At 40.9% G+C, this 17,035-nt stretch overlaps 1 protein-coding gene across 1 annotated transcript in view; it reads right to left on the bottom strand.

Moving 5' to 3' along the window:
* The window catches only part of EXT1 (exostosin glycosyltransferase 1), a 342,886-nt gene that overhangs the window by 21,266 nt on the left and 304,585 nt on the right, over positions 1 to 17,035 (bottom strand). The window contains exons 4-7 of the mRNA XM_072603234.1: positions 15,342 to 15,461; positions 6,198 to 6,330; positions 3,117 to 3,235; positions 1,229 to 1,324 (exon numbers count right to left, since the gene is read on the bottom strand). Coding sequence (XP_072459335.1) covers positions 1,229 to 1,324; positions 3,117 to 3,235; positions 6,198 to 6,330; positions 15,342 to 15,461 — 468 coding nt within the window. The remainder of the gene's footprint in view (positions 1 to 1,228; positions 1,325 to 3,116; positions 3,236 to 6,197; positions 6,331 to 15,341; positions 15,462 to 17,035) is intronic.

Raw genomic sequence — 17,035 nt, 5'->3', positions numbered from 1 at the left:
ATTATCATAGAGTTATTATTTAAGTCATGTGAGTAGGCAAGATGTACAAGCCATTTTTCAACAAGTGGTTATGGGAGTATCACAGGTTTAAATCACGCAACAATGAAGTCATAACAACAGCTCAGGTGAGCTTCTGAATCACTTCCTTTTGAACTGTCTTAGGACGATTCTGAAGATCCCCTGGCAAGATGAGGTAAGGGACACTGAGATCCTTCCTCGAGCTGAACTACCAAACTCTCTACTGAAGTAAGTGTAACTCTGAAGGGCTAGCCATGTTCTTGGGATGCCAAAGGCACATTTGCCTAAAAGACTATTTTACAGAGAACTCACAGAAGATGTGCTCACACAGAGGTCAGAAAATACAATGCAAAGACCTCTCAAGGTCTTTTTGAACAACTCTGGAATTGATTGAGATATGGCAGACACTGGCACAGGACAACTCACCATGGCATGCCCACATCAAAGAAGGCACTGTGCTCTATGAACAAAGCAGAATTGCAATAGCTAAAAAGAAATGTGAGATGCACAAATTTAAGAGACATCTCCATTCCAAATGTTCATTCAGACTATTGGTGCATGACCTATGGTAGAGCCTTCTAAATTCATATCGGTCTGATCAACCATACTGTACATTGACCCTGATATACTGACATCTTTTGAGGGACAATAACCACCATGTAAGTAATTCAAGTACAAAAGTGGTGAGGGTCAGAGGTAGAGAACAGAGAGGAAGGCACAGATTAAACTCTTAAACCAACAGAAATAAATCCCATTTAGATGTGTGAGCTGAATACATCTCATGAATCTATGAGCAAGAAGCCTGAAGCATAATTCGTGAAACATACTTCCCTTCTCTTGTCCCAGAGGTAGGGGGCTACCAGGGCAGAATGTTGTATTCATGGTCCAAGAGGGTCACATTTACTCAACTCTTTGTTACAAAGAAGGATTCTATTCCTGGGGTGGTGATGGAGAGAGAAAGGAAGCAGAATTGACTGCTGTAAAAAGGAAAGCCATCAAAACAAAAGCCAGCAGTGCTGATGGTCACTCTGGGTGAATGGTAACGCTGAACAAATTAGCAAGGGTGATCACAGGACTGATGAAGAGGAGGGGGCTTAGTCACAGAACAACTGCAGAGCGAGGAAACACTGAAAGCACAAATTCCAAGGTGCAAGGATGGCATGAGCAGACCCTATGCAACCCTCTCCTTATCTCCTTGAAGGCCACCTACCTTGCTTTCTCCTTCAATGACGATGACAGGTACGGGAGTGGCTGGCCAGCGGTGTTTGGCTGGCAGGGGTTTGTCACAATTCCAAAGAACTATAATCTGAAATGGAGAGAGTGGTTCATTAGATGTCTGGATAAAAAAACCCGGCACTTACACAGGCTTAGGACACAAAGACTCATTTTGTTTACAGAGGGAGAAAATTAAGTCTGGAGATTTCAACACAAAACAGAATGAGAGCCTTCAGAATTGGCTTTAAAGGAGGGGCAGATAATCCACAAGCCTTTCAATGTCGTGCCATTTCAAGAACAAGAGAGAATGGAAAGAAATGGTTTAACTTCTAGAAAGGGTGCCTATTCAAGTCATAATGTAGGGGAGGGGAGAAGGAAAGGATGTAATTTCACAGTAACTGGTTCTGGATAACAAGTCATTTTTGAGTGCGGCTAGATGGCGCTGTGGATGGAATGCTGGACGAGATTCAGAAAGACCTGAGCTCCAATTCAGCCTCACACCATGGACCAGCCTCTTAACCCCACAGCCTGCCTCAGTTTCCTCACCTGTAAAATGGGGATGTTGGGAGGATAAAACAAGATAATATTTGTTGAGTGCTCTGCAAACCTTGAGGCACTATATAAATGCTAGTCATCACTGGAAATGGGTAGCGTGAGCAATATTATTGGTGCTATTTTACAACTGTTTACAGAAGGTCCATAAAATCCAATGTTGTTGCCTTACTGCGGTGTGGAGGTAACCCTGGGTTCTTGCCTCCAGTAGGCAGGTCTTACCGAGCTGGAATGGTAAGAATTCACTGACAGCCTGTGTGCTCTAAGGACCAGACAGAAAACATCATCAGGAAACCCTCCTCCGCTTTGTGTTCAGGGGGATGACTTTTGGGGCGATAGCAAAGCAACTAAGAACACATACTAAGTCATAGACAGGGAGGGTGCATCTTGCATGGATGAATGGTCTACTCATGCCCGTGAGCTCAAAAACACAAGATGAGAAAAGTGAGGTTCATGCAGCATGGGTTAATGAAAAGAATACTGGATGGGGAGTCAGGAGACCAGGTTTGAGCCTTGTCTCTACTGGTTTACTAGAAATGACTATGGACAAACCACTTTACTAATCTGAGCCTCAGTTTCCTCATCTGTAAAATGGGGCTGATATTATTTTCACTCTCCACCTCCTTCAGTTGTTGTTAAGGAAAACACCATCAGTCCTAAAAAGCGTTACATAAATGTAAGCTGGTAGTGTTACTATGCAGTGACTTTGCCCAAGGTCATATAACTAGAAGTGTCACAGCCAGGAATGCACCCCACTCATTGTGATTCCAAGTCTACAGTTCTGTCCATGTTAGAACATAATACTTCATGTTCGGGACAAGTGGCCATTTGGTCAATTGTACAAACATTGATTTAGGGCCTTCTGGTCATAAGATAGTGTGCTAAGCACTTGGGGAAATGTGAAGTACAAGATGGAGTCCCAGTTCCCAGGGAATTTATTACCAGTCACTATTGCTGGGAAGGAATCAGGGCAGAGCTACTTCCTCATGATGCCTGGTGTCCCATGCTATCTCAATCCCTCAACTTCTCCCACTCTATCTCTGTGGTTGCTAGCTAACCACTTAAAGACACCACCATTTGCCTCATCTTTGGTGCGTCTTCCCCATAGAGTTCCACCTCACCCTCCCAACAAAACATGCCAGATTTCCCAGGTATCATCAGAGACCTCAAAAGGAGTTCAAATCAAATAAAGAGCTTAAAAGGAGAAGGTAGTTAACAAGGTATGAAGATCTGTTTTGGGGAGGAGTGTGATAGGGGATGAGGATGCCTTTTTGGAAAGGAAGAGGGGGTTTTAAAAAGCCAGATGCTGTTTAGCAAATGTTCCCACTCACCTGGGCACAGTACTGAGACTTGGCTGCAGCAACTAGGAGTTTCAACACTGGCTGAGATTGAGAGACCAAGGGGGTCACTGCATGGATGACTGCAGTAAATTTGGAAGGGGGCTTTAAACCTGAAATAAAAATCACAGAGCTACTGAACAAAGCACTCAAAAACCGTAGAAAATTATCCTGCCCTTGTCCCAATCTCCCCACATGGATCCACTCTAGCAAATGTTCCCTTTGGGTATAACTCTCCTTTGCCTTCTTTCTGTCACTAGTGCAAAGTTATCTATTAACCATTGCTTAGTTGTGTATTTAAAGAAGGAATAGCCTTTTTTTTTTTTTTTGATGATCCTACCCTCCTTACACTATGCCTTTCTGTCAACTTGGTGGGAATCGGTTTTCTTCCTCTATTCCTATTCTGAGGAATTCAACGCCATTCCCATATAAGAACTTATTCTCAGGAAAGGATACAGGTTAGAACTCAGTGTGAATTTAGGTAGCTACTTTACCTCTTTCAGGATATTTGTAGGGAGAAGCTTTCTAATGATGGATGGAAGGCACTGCCTGCATTAAAGGTATTTTAGGAGTGTCTCATCTAACAGCACACAGAATCAATGGGAAGGCCAATGCACTTTTGCAAGCAGTTTGAAAAAAGACTAGCAGGGAAAAAGAAAACAAAACAAAATAGTGCCACAAAAGTCTTGGTGCTGTTTTCACTTGTAGCCTACTGAAACATTACAGGACCATGCCACTTTTAAGCTAAGTAATTCAGCATTCTCTACTTGCACAAAATTAATAGTCTAATTATGAATAGTTGTCTTTTCATTTGAAAGTGATACGGCAAATAGGTGGCTTAGCATGGTACCTGGCACACAGCACGTACTTAATAAATGTTCTCTGATTCATTGGCATATAGCTAAATTGACAGAAAGAGCGTTTACTGAGTGCTTACTTACTGTATATCACACTGTGCTCTCCATCATTCCAATTCTTGGCTCCTGGAATTTTCTCTGGCTATGCCCCAGGCCTGGAAGACTCTCCCTCCTCACTGAAGTCTACTGGCTTCCTGGCTTCCTTGAAATCCCAAATAAAAATCCTACCTTCTATAGGAAATCATTCCCAATTCCTCTGAATTCTAATGCTTTTCTCTTTTAATTATTTCCTATTTATCTTGTATATAGTTTGTTTGTACACTTTTGGTTACTGTCTCCCTGATTAGATTATAAGCTGACTGAGGGTAGGGACAGTATTTTATCTCTTTTTGTAAACCCCCCCCCCCCCCCCGCCCCCTCCGCCTGCCCCAGTGCTTAGCACACCTTCTGACACATAGTAGGTAATTAAAAATTTCTTATAGGCCTACTTGACTGTGATAAGGGTTGGGAACAAGAAAGCAAGATGATCCGTATGTGCACAGAGTTGGCGTTCTGATGGGAAAAAACCGCACATAAAGGGAGCTGGAAAGTGAAGTTGTAGGCTCCCACCAGGCAACAAAAGGAACTATAAGAAAATTGTATAAATTGGACTTTTTGCTACAACTGAGAATCCCTTTGTGATTTTATTTTTATTCGTATTAATAGTACTGATACCACACTTTAAGGTTTTCAAAGCTCTTTAAATATGTTATCTCATTTGAGCCTCACAACAACTCAGAGAGGTAGGTGCTATTATTATCCCCATTTTAGAGATGAGAAAACTGAGGAGAGCAGAAATGACTTGCCCAGGGTCACACAACTACCAAGTATCTGAGGCAGGATTTGTATCCTGACTCCAGGTCCATCACTCCATCCATTGTGCCACCTAGATTTCCTGATTATTTTCATTAAATCAAGGATTAATATGCTCATCCTGTGATTTTTCTAAATTTTGGTCTCATTATATTATTATGTTCCTACTAAACACGAAAGCTATAAAGGCAGAGTTATATTGTGATGAAAAATGTGTATAACCCAATGTATTGGATATCTTGGCTAAATCAGTTTCAAGGAGGAAGTTATCTTAGTAGTTCTGAGAGGGGGGATGGGGAAGGAAGAGAAGGAGAGGGAAGAGAAAAGAGAGGGAGACAGAGGGGAGAGAGAGAAAGAAGGAGGAGGGAGAGAGGCAGATAGGAAGGGAGGAAAAGAGTGGGGAGAGGAAAAGGACAAGGAAGATAGAGGGGAAAAGAGATTAGGAGACAGGCAAAGGAGAAAGAGGGAGAAAGGGAGGGAGGAAAAAAGTAGGGAGAGAGGGACAGGGAGAAGGGAACAGAGGGAAGGGGAGAGAAAGAGAGACAGGGTAAAAGAAAGGGAGAGGAGGAGAGTGAAAGAGAAAAGAGAGAGAGGAACAGACTAGGAAGAGGAAGGGAGTAGGGTGGGGAAGAGAAAGAAGAGAGAGAGAGAGAGAGAGACAGAGACAGAGACAGAGACAGAGACAGAAAGAGAGACGAGAGAGACAGAGACAGAGAGAGAGAGAAGACATTTCCAAGGGATCTGCTGAGACAAGAACTACAGACCTCTCTAAAGAGACTTTGTGTCACAGCAATAGCATGACTCTTTCGCATAGTCTCTTCTCTCAGTCCCATCACTTCAGCCTCCATTATCACTTTATTCTCCAGTCTACCTTTCCTTTTAGCACTTCTCTAAGTGCGAGCCCTTCTTAAACCCATTTTTCTCTAGTACAGAGGTGTCATGGGGACAAGGGGATTATGGATGAAAAAAATGCACAACAACATACAACCACCATCCTACATTGCTATCACAAGTGACTATCACAAATGAATAGCTATTGCACTGTCTGAGTCACGGCTATTCACAAATCTAGTGAATCTCATTTCACAGGATTGTAGACTTAGAGGCTCTCAGAGGTCACTGAGTCCAACTCTTTCATTTTACAGATGAGGAAACCGAGGCATCAAGAAATTAAGTAACTAGTACAGAATCACACACCAACCAGGTCTGACCCCCAAGTTCAGCACCTTAGAGATCCTCTAGCCCAACTTTTCTTCATGATATGGTATGCTTCTGCCAAAACCATCTCCATATACCCATTCCCAGGAAAGAATGGTAGCACCATTGGATTTTCATTCCATAAGGAATTGCAGCACAACTCACTTACCTAGGTTAGCATAGTAGTAAGGGAAATCTCCCAGATAAGATGAATACTGTGGCAGTACGAACAGCCCTCCAGGATGCTTGTTCCATATTAAGCTGTTACGTGATATGTGCTTGAATATTCTGTCCTGAATAATCTGGGAACCAAAAAGCAGAAGTCATAGTTTAAAAACATGGACACTGACCAAATGCTAGCTTAAACATAGCACTTACCCAACTATGACCACAATCCTCCAAATCATGGCTTTAAACAATGAGACCCAATACACATTTAAACAATTAGCATGCTATACAATAACAGAAAAGTCAGAAGATTTAGAGGTTAATAAGTCCAACCTCCTCATTTTCCCAATGGTAAAATTGAGACCAAGATTGGGAAGAGATTTGCCCAAGGTCATTTAGGTATTAAGCTGGGATTCAAATCCAAGTCTTTGATCCAGATCTGACTCCATATCCGGTCTTTTTTGCAGTCCAAAGTCTGGACTCAGTTGGGCAACTCCTCACCTCAGCATAGAATCATAGGGTTGGAAGAGAGTTCAGAGGCCATCTAGAAACACCTATCACTTTAGAGATAAAGAAAACTGAGACCAGAGAAGGAAGGGTCCTGTGAAAAGTGTGAAAGCCTGAGTTAGAAGCAGTTCTGGATTCCAGCCCACGGATCTTTCAAGTGAACTGTGAAAACTATTCTCCCCCTCCCACTATGGAAGATTCAAATTCAAAACCACGTTGTGTACTGGAAATGTGAAGGGTTGGAGATGCATAATTATTTTCATCTACCATGACAGCAGGACACCCAAATGATTTGTTGTTTCTACTGCTGTTTATAGTATGGGGAGTTCTAATAATAACATCAGTTAGCATTTATGGGGTACCCTCACTCTACATTCATTATCTCTTCTGATCCTCACTACTATCCTGTGAGGTATGGGCTACTTTATCTCTTCTTTACAGATGAGGCAACTGAGTCTGAAAGAAGTTAAGCAACTTGCTCAGTTTCACAAATCTAGTTAAGTATCTGAGGGTGCACTTGAACTCAGGTCTTCCAGACTGAATTTTACCACAATGCAGCCTCTGTTCTAGTTAACAGACAAAGATTTCTTGTTACCAAAAATTGTTAGTGCTTACAATACTGCTTTAAAATAACTTCAGAAGTTAATTGATCTACTCTCCGGTCTTGGTAAAGGACAGTCATCACAAATGAATCTTTCTTCTATGCCCAATAGAACACCTTAACATAATGAAGGGTGATGCCTTCAGAGAAGTGTCATAAATGCCTCTGTAAATGCATACATGGGTACACAGGCAGAGAGGGAGCTAAATGAATATTGAGCCCAGGACATATATTAGAAGCAATTTTTCTTTTTGCTATTTTAGGAAAAAAGTTAGATATCTGGTTATTCACCTTCCAATATCCTGTCTCCGGCAGGTATAGAAAAAGGTTCTGGTCCACAGGGGCATTGACTGGGAGAATTGATGCATCATTTTCTTAGAATGCCACCCCATCCCCCATTCTAAGAGGACAATGAGCAGGAGGTGTGAAGAGTAACGTTCAGGCTATTTCATTAGCTTCTCTGGACATTGGATCTTGCAGATCATTCGATTCTACATTTGGAGTCAAACGTTTTCCATTTAAAATCATTTATCAGCCATGAGTCTACTTAGTACATTCGGAGGTCTCTGCTCCTTGACTTCCAAACTTGTGTAATTATGTCATTTACACAGTAAAGCATTTTGAAAACAATTAACTTAACAGTGTCTCACAGCTTCAGCAATCTATTTGTATTTTTTTTTTTTTTAGGATAAGCAAACTTAAAATGAATCTTTGTAGTTTCAGGCTTAAATTGCTTTATCTTTCAAGGTCCTGTTTGATGCAATGTGATTTAAAGTATGATGCTCATTCATTCATTCATGTCTGACTCTTCAAGACCATGAACCTGAGCATGCCAAAACTGTTCATGAGGTTTTCTTGGCAAAGGTACTGGAGTGGTTTGTCATTTCCTTCTCCAGTGGATTAGAGCAAACAGATTAAGTCACTTGCCAGGATCACACAGTTAGGCTAGATATGAACTCAGGTCTTCTTGACTCCAGGTCCAGCACTCTATACACTGAGCCACCCAGCTGCCCCTGATTTAAATTATATCCCACTGTAAACTGTAAACTGTCATCATTTCCCAAGGCTAATAATGTCCTAACTCATTCCCCTTGATAATTGGTCCCATAATAAGGTGGGCTTCACTTATCTTAATAAATCAACTGAATTCAACAAGTATTTTTAAGACCCTACAATATAGAGAGCACCATCCTGGGTGACAGGGATGAGTCCCTATCCTCAAAGTGCAGACAGTCAACTTCAGGGAAAATCTACAAAATTCTCCTGTTTTTTCCATTTCTTGAGAGGGAAAAGGGAAGTAAACATAAGCAGCTAGAAGACTACATTTAAGTTGGATGGTGCTGTATTTCTTTCTTCTCTCAGACTACTTTGCTAAATACACATATATGGATAGACACTGCAAATTTTGTGGAAATTTTAGGTTAGGAGTTACTTTGAAATACTTATCTTTTATTACACATCAGAGACCTGAGTTAATGCTGTGGTGTGCTCCTTAATTACAACAGACATATATTGGCAAAGGGCAGGGTTGGAAGCTACTAGCTGTTCCATTTATCTCTGTTGTTGCTTTGTCTACCTAGACAATTCTTTTTATTGCAGTTATACATCCCAACCCCGAGAGATCCCACTGTCCGGTTTATGACGTCAGTCTGTGTCCTTGGCTCCTCTTCTCACCAGACTCCCTTATCTAGGGGCAAGTCGTCTCTGAACAAAAAGTCACAGAGTAAATAATCATTTGCAGGAAATACAAATGACACAAAGCCCAGAGATGTCACAAAAGGGTCTGTCATTCACTATGACTTTCTGGGTGGCACAGATTTCACTCTTACAGATGGCATTCATAATTCCATATCAGTGTTGTTATCTCTCAGGCTTCAAAGACCAAACAAACCAGATATTCTTCACAAAGAAGAGCAAACATTTTATGCTCTCATCATAGAACTTTGTAAAGAAGACTATAATATGCTGAATAAGGCAGCACACATGCATGTGCTACACATACACACACATACTCCCTCCCTTCCTCCTCTCTCTTCTGTCTCTCTGTCTCTGTCTGTCTCTGTCTCTGTCTCTGTGTCTCTGTCTCTCTCTCTGTGTCTCTGTCTCTGTCTCTGTCTCTCTCTCTCTCTCTCCTTGGACCTAGAATAATTTTTACCCATAAAGAGAAAAGTACACATGAGATTTTCTTTCTCTGGTGGAATGGACAGATGAGAACTATTAGTTCCAATGGCCATGAATGGGGAGAAGGCTCTGCCAATGATGATGTAAATTTCTTATCTATTTCTCATCTTATTTCATGTCTATGATTTGGAAGACTCAAGTGTCTTCACATAAAGTATAAGCTTCTTGAGGCACAGACAGTACTTCCTTTCCTTCCCTTCCCTTCCCTTCCCTTTCCATACTCCTAGCACCTAGCATAGTGTTTTGCACACAGTGGCTACAAAATCAATTATGGCTACATTAGGCTGGAAAAAAAGCTGGATTTGAAGTCAGAGGACCTGGAATCAAATTCTGGCTTTGCTGTTTATGGTGGGATCTTGGGCAAATCAATTCACTTTTCTGGCCCTCAGTTTCTGTATTCTGTAAAATGAGGGGATTGGATTACATGGTTTTTGAAGCTGCTTCCCACTTGATATCCACAGTCATGAAACTAACAGTTCCTTTTATCTTCTTTGTATCTACACACTATTCTTTAAATAACAGACAAATCCTACAGAAGAGAGGATGGCGTCATATGGTATGCCCCTTACTCAGTCATCTGACCAACACGATGCTGAGTTCCACACACACTGGGCCACCATATGCCATCTTACTCCATGCCAATGCAATCTGTCACTCTTGTCTCTACATCACACTGAATGAGAATGTTTAAAAAAAAATACCAGTGTGAATATCACACAACACTAATAGCAGATACCAGAGTATGCTGTGTTTAGTGTCCTATGATTGTGGAATGTTTGGATGCCAGAAGAAAAAAGGCAACCTTCCTGCATCAAGGTCCAACTAAGAACATGCCTCACTAGACACCTTTGAATAACATTAGCACATATCCTCAGTGTTACCCACTTCTTGTCTAATGGCGAGTCATCGGTTCACATCCTTGTTTTGGATAAAGATTTTTAAAATTCTGCCTAACAACCATCTCCATTAAGTGTTATATAAGGTGGCCATTCACCCTCTGTTCAAGATTAGCCCAGCAAAGCTTGAACCTAATAAAGTGAGCTCTGAAGGAATGACTTTAAGAAATTTCACTGTAACTGGAAATACTCCTTCAAAAATGATCATTAAATAACATATGTGGAAGGTCCAGTCACTAATCCATGGTGCAAAGAGTTGGCACTGGGGCAGCTGTGTTGGCTGTAAAGGTTTCATAAATCATCAAAGCTTCAAGGTGGGAGTGTCTGAGGGGTCTTCTAGTAACCAGGTCCTCTGGTAACTCAGATTTCTATCCTGGAGAGGGTCCGCATCCCTGGTTGCCAAATGCCTGAGGGCATTTCCTTTTCTGTAGCTTAGATAGAGAACCATGAAGCAAGGAAGGAGATTCCACACCTCTAGGCAGCTAATGATCGAGCCAAGTGCTTCAAGATCTAGGGCTACAGAATCTTTGGGCCCTAGTATCTGGAGTAAATTCCCAATGACCCACTCTTGGTTCCTCAAACTTCAGCACTGAGTGATATACACTCCTCTAGCCTCAGGGGCTCCCCAGGTTTCAATCTACCCCAGTGATAATTATGCAGTTGCTTTCCTTTGTTCTCCAAGAGGGCCAAAATGATATCAACTATGTTAGAGTCAAGTTACAGCATGTCCAGCTGTGGCTGATCTGGCCAACATGAGCTCAGAATGCTCTAGCACAGGTCTGACACAAATAGTCCATGTGAACATTTGAGGTGGATTCTCTAAATTGCACATCTTGCGTTTTTTTTTGAGCTAATTCAATTCTGTTTCACTCATAAAGCACAGGGCCTTCTTTGATGCAGCTATGCTATGCTAGGAGGTCCTTTGCCAGTGTCTCTCATGTCACACAATCAATTTTAAAGTTCTTCAGAGAGACCTTGAGAGTGTTCTTGTACCACCTTCTGACTTCTGTGTGAGTTCTCTTAAATGTTATAATAAACTGGAGGTTAATTAAAAAAAAAGATATAAAGACTTCTATACACAGGACTCAGTTTTCTCCCCAATCTGCCATCATTGTGTATTTTAGCTAAACTTTTAAAAATGTATTAATATTAATAATAAAATAATAAAAACATGAGATTCGAACTAAGAGGAAAAACCTAAAAAGCACCTTTCTTATGGCACTTGGTTAAGATGCCAAATGATTACAATCCCTTCTCTGGACTCCAAGAAGAGATTTGGCAGGTCTTGTACATTTAGATGAAGTGTATAGTTTTTCCAATATTTTAGAATACATAAGCATCCCTAGAGATGGGATGGCTCCCATCCAAGGGAAAGGTGTTTCCACTGCCAACCTACAGATTTAAACAGTTTTGACTCAAAACCCTCCTCTGATGCCACACAACACATGCAACCTTTTTTACCTGGCAGGCATATCAAGATACCTTAGCTAACACTGCTAACTCAATAAGTGAGAGGTATGATGTATCAATGAAACCACAAGAAGAAGGAGTAGTTTCTCATAAATGCCTGGATCAAGACTGTGTCTTCTCCACTTGTGGTCATGAGAAGGTGAGCTTGGAAAGGAGATAAGGGAAGGAACATTAGGACGAACAAAGGTATGCTTCAGCTCCAAAACTGACTAGCTCTCTGACTCTGGCCAAGGTCCTTGAAGTCTCTGATGCTCAGTTTCCTCATCTATTAAATGGGAATAATAGTAATAATTGTATTCTCTACCTCATCGGGATGTTACAAGGAAAGCAATTTGCAATCCATAAAAAAGGTGAGCGATCGCTATTTTATTTTTATGCTTTATGTATTATTTTTTGTGGAAGTGAAAACCCAATTGATTCTTATCTAAGGTAAGATCTAAGAAGTGATTTTAGGAGTTTTTCTTATAGATAAAGAGTTTTTCTTATAGATAAAAACTATCAGAAATCCCACGGAACCAGTAAGTTCCAGACAAGCAATTACTAAGCATTTTTTATGTGCTGGATGCTGGGAATATGAAGACAAAAATTACATTTTTCGCAAAGCTTGTTTATACTAAATAAATGCAATAGGAGACGCCCTACGAGCTAGAGAGATGGGGAGGAGAGGGAACAGGCATCTATTAGATGCACTCTATGTTCCAGGCACTGTAATAAGTACTTTACAAATAGAGTCTCATTTGAATAGGTGCTATAATCCTCATTTTATAGTTGAGGAAACTGAGGCAGACAGAGGTTAAGTAAAGAAGGCAACATTTGGGCTGAACTTGGAGGAAGCTAATTCTAAGAGGCAGAGGTGAAGAAGTGTCCATTCCAGCCATGGAGCCATGAGCGGTTATTCACCTCAATGACATCACAGGTAATCTCATCAATTTTATTTAAATGAGGCAGAGCTGTACAAAGTCGGCAGCCTCACTCTTCGTTCAGAGTCACTAAGGTCCAAGGCAAGACAAAAGCCAGGACAACTGACAATGGCCTGGGATGCAGGGGATGACCTTGGCATCTTCAATGTCTGAACCAATTAAGCACTTCACAGAATCTGCCTTCTCCACATTCATGACCATTGGAACAAATTGTTCTCATCTGTCCATTCCACCAGAAGGCTTACATGCTTGGAAAGATATGCCCCTAGCTCACTGACCAGTCTGAGGTCTGGTTTAGCCCATCTGCCAAGATGGTTTTACCAAAATGTGGTCACTGTGCATGCTCCAGCTATGAAGGGATGGATGGTGCAAAGACACAGAAATGGGAGATGGAATATTGTGTCAGATACAGAAAGAAGGCCAGTTGAGTTCAGCCAATCCTTTCAGGGGAGTTCAGTACAAAAAAAGAGCTCACTAATAAGCAAGTGAAAAACTGGCATAGACTAGGGCAGACCTGGTCAGTCAAAGAGGATGGGAAGTAGACAGACTCTGGCGAGAACATAAGCATGAGTATGACTGTGTATGTCTGAGCAGGCAAAGGCAGATCATTTCACAATGATCTCACCAGAGAGCCTGGGGAGGAGTAGGAGAGTAGCTGCGGTGTGTACCTCTCTTCCCCAGATTTTTCCAGTGCATGACTGACTATTAATTCTTGGGACATTTTTCAAGGATTTTACTTTCTGGAGTAAGTTTCCTACAAGTCTGGAGTCTTTTAGGTCCTTCTTATATTATTCCACATAAGTAATATTTCCTGTGTTTCCGCCAAGATCAGAGGCCTCTAATTCTCCATCTTAGAGGTTTCTTAGTCTTAGCATTTCATGTTCTATCTGCTTATCATTGGGCCATGGTTACATGTTCCACTCCCAAAGTGGTTCAGGGCACGGCTCAAGGGGCACCTTTTACATGAAACCTTTCCTGGCACTTTTCTAATAATTGCTTTATAGTATGAAGACTAGACCTGTGACTTCATTAATATAGGGAATTCCCAGGTGAGCAAAGATCCTATACGAATGAAGGTCAGCACCTTCTACATAACTTAAAAGTCCTCGAGAATTCCATAAGGTGTTAAATGATTTGTTCTGGGGCATAAAATTCAGGGGAAGCTAGGTAGCGCAGTAGATAGAGCACTGACCCTGGAGTCGGGAGGACTTGAGTCTAAATCTAGCCTCACTCACTTACTAGCTGTGTGACTCTGGCAAGTCACTTAACCCTATTTGCCTCAGTTTCCTCATCTGTAAAAATGAGCTGGAGAAGGAAATGACAAATCACTCCAGCATCTTTGCCAAGAAAACCTCAAACAGGATCATGGAGAGTCAGACAGGACTGAAATGGCTCAACAATAAAAATAGAGCCAGTATGTATTAGAGATAAAACTTGGACCTAGGTCTTCCTGGCTCTCTCGCATAACTGTATACATTTTGCATTTATAGAGTTGTGTATAAGCCATATCACCTTCCAGGAGGTCCCTAAGAGCAAGGATCTTTTTTTTTGTCTTTATATCCTCAGTCTTGTACAGTACCTAGAAAAAAAAAGTGGGTACTTAATAAATGTGTGTTTAATTGAACCGTATATGTGATTTCCTTTTCCTTTTTGGGGGGGAGAGGGGATGGCTTCTTTAAATTTGGGGCTGGATATCATCTGGCCATTAAGACTTTAAAATTAATAAACATTAATAAAGCAACCCCTTTTAATTCTAGTACCCTCCCTTTGTTATTATTTCCTACTTATCTCATATATAGCTTGCTCTACATGTGTGCATGAGTATATGTGTGTGTATGTGTACACATATGTATTTGTTTGTTCCCTTGATAGCAGGGACAGTCTTTTATGTATTGTTGTATCTGCATTGTTTAGCACTGTACCTGGCACATGGTAGCTTCTTAATAAATGTTTATTGATTATTGTCTTGTTTACCAGATTGGGATGATTTTGGCTTTTTTTTTTTTTTTTTTTACTGTATCACCTGGAAGCTAATAGAAATTGAATCACAGATGACTAGAAAACAAAATGTATTAAGTCTTCAGCCAGAACACAGTGCACAGAAAACTGTTTTGAATGTTTGGAGGCAGAGGAGCAAGAATGAGGATTTTCCCCAGTTGGCTGCTAACTTCTCTGAGTGAGTTCCGGAAATAGGTTTTTGAAAAGATCCCATGGAGCATGAATGACAGAAAGACAATCATTAAGTACAAATCCCCCCAAAGCTTCGATACAGAGCTGGTTTCTAGGTTAGGTGGTTTCCACTGCTCATCAGGTACACTTTCATGGATTTCAACAGGAAAGGAAACACTTCCTTGGGCTGAGAAGGTGGGTAAAAGGTGGAAAGGAAAGGGAGGTGAGGGGTGGGGGAGTGGAGAAGGAAAGGGAAATGACATTGTCAAATAAGAGACGGCTTTGTTTCTCCCACTGGGAAACCAATCACATGTCGTCAAAACCAAGGTCGTTCAACAGCAAAACACAAGGCAAGAAAGGCACATAAGGGAACTGACTAATATCCAAAAGCTTTCACTCACCTCTAATGTAGTTAATACAATCTTCTCAACTGAAGAAAAATAAGCCTCCCACAAGAACTGTGTCTGTTGTCTAAGTGCTAGGATTTTATCCTGATGGATAGACCTGATTGTAGAAGGAATCTGCAACACAAGGTTAAAATAATTAGCTATTAAAGAAAACAACAGAATTTGACTAAATCAACACAACTGAGTTAGGATACAGTATCCAACTCATGATAGCAAGTTTTTCTATTTCAATTCATTGTTTTGTTTGCATAAGCAATCCCTCCTACAAGGATGTGCAACCACCCACAAACAACATACCAGATAACAATAAGTATTTAGATAAAGCCTCAATGTTGGCAAAGCACTGGGTTTACATGATTTCATTTGAACCTCATTACAGTCGTGCAGGGGAGATAGTTCAAGTACTATTTCCATTTTACAGAATAGCAACCTGTGACTTGCAATGGGTCAAAAAGTTAATGTCATAAGTGGGATGCAAACTCAGGTCTTCCTGACGCCAGTTACTGCAAATCAGTATTAATTACCTTGAAACGTAATGGACACCCTCAAGATGGAATAATAGGTTGATTGGTATGTTTATTGTTGTTTGGGAGGGGGTGGTCACATCGAATGGCTGCTAGGAGAATGAATTGCTCAGAGGGCCTAAAAAATTGCTGTCAGTGCTGCTAGCATCCTTCATTTTCTCCAGTGAGAAGTCTAAAAATTCCCTCTATCTAAGAGACGATGCAGATCTCCTTGGGATAATTATATCTTAGAGTGTAAGAGTAAATTCTCAGGGGGATAACCTGAGAAAAGCTTGATCGCTAGGCTTTTAGTAAACAGCAAGAGTTTGCACCAATCATGATGAAATTAAAAGAATTACTGTCTAAGAATCAGGAGAACTGGGATCCAGGCCTGACGCGGATCAGTCAAACTGAGCCTCAATCTCCTCACTTGTAAAATGACACCAATACCTCCCGTCCTGCATAGTGCAAGGGCTTTTGAAAGAAAGGTTCCAATGAAACAGCCCATGTAGTTTGGGACTCATATCTTTGATTATTTCTGTGGCAGAAATTGCTATATCCACCTACACAAGTTATAAAGGATCTGTATCAGGTAATCAATATTTTTTCTTGAATAATAACACTTTATCCTTCTATTCACACTCTATACAAAGACTCTATATAATATCCTTATATTCACACTCCCTCATGTGAGCCTCCAAAGCCCTGTGAGATAAGCAGGACAGATAGCACTTTTTTGTAGATGAGAATACTGACGTTCAGAGAAGCTGCCTTGTCCAACCAAGGTCACACAACTAAGTAAGAGAAGGAGGTAGAATTTGACTTCAGGTTTCCTGAAGATAAAATAACCTAAAGAGCGGACAAAAGACTCTTCTCTGAGCACACTGTAGAGACCTTGAGACCTCAAAGAGTCCACAAAAGGGCAAATACAAGAACTTTACCAGAAAATACTATTGAACTGAGGCATAGAGACTTGAGGCAGGGAAGACTCTGGAAAGCATTGACTAATACAGGTGGGAAACTATGAAGTAAAAAGATAAAAATATCTGGTATTGATTGGAAGAGTTTTAAAGCAATATATGCTGAATGCAAGCCTCATTCGTAGTTGCCTCTTTTTTAAACAAATATTTATTTTGCTTTTAATTTATGGAACAAAACAAGCATTTCCATAACAAAAAGATGAGT

The sequence above is a fragment of the Notamacropus eugenii genome, chromosome 4 (assembly GCF_028372415.1).
Source record: "Notamacropus eugenii isolate mMacEug1 chromosome 4, mMacEug1.pri_v2, whole genome shotgun sequence".
Taxonomy (NCBI): Eukaryota; Metazoa; Chordata; class Mammalia; order Diprotodontia; family Macropodidae; genus Notamacropus; species Notamacropus eugenii.
Note: the sequence above shows the minus strand (reverse complement) of the source record. Positions and strands in the feature narration are given on the sequence as shown.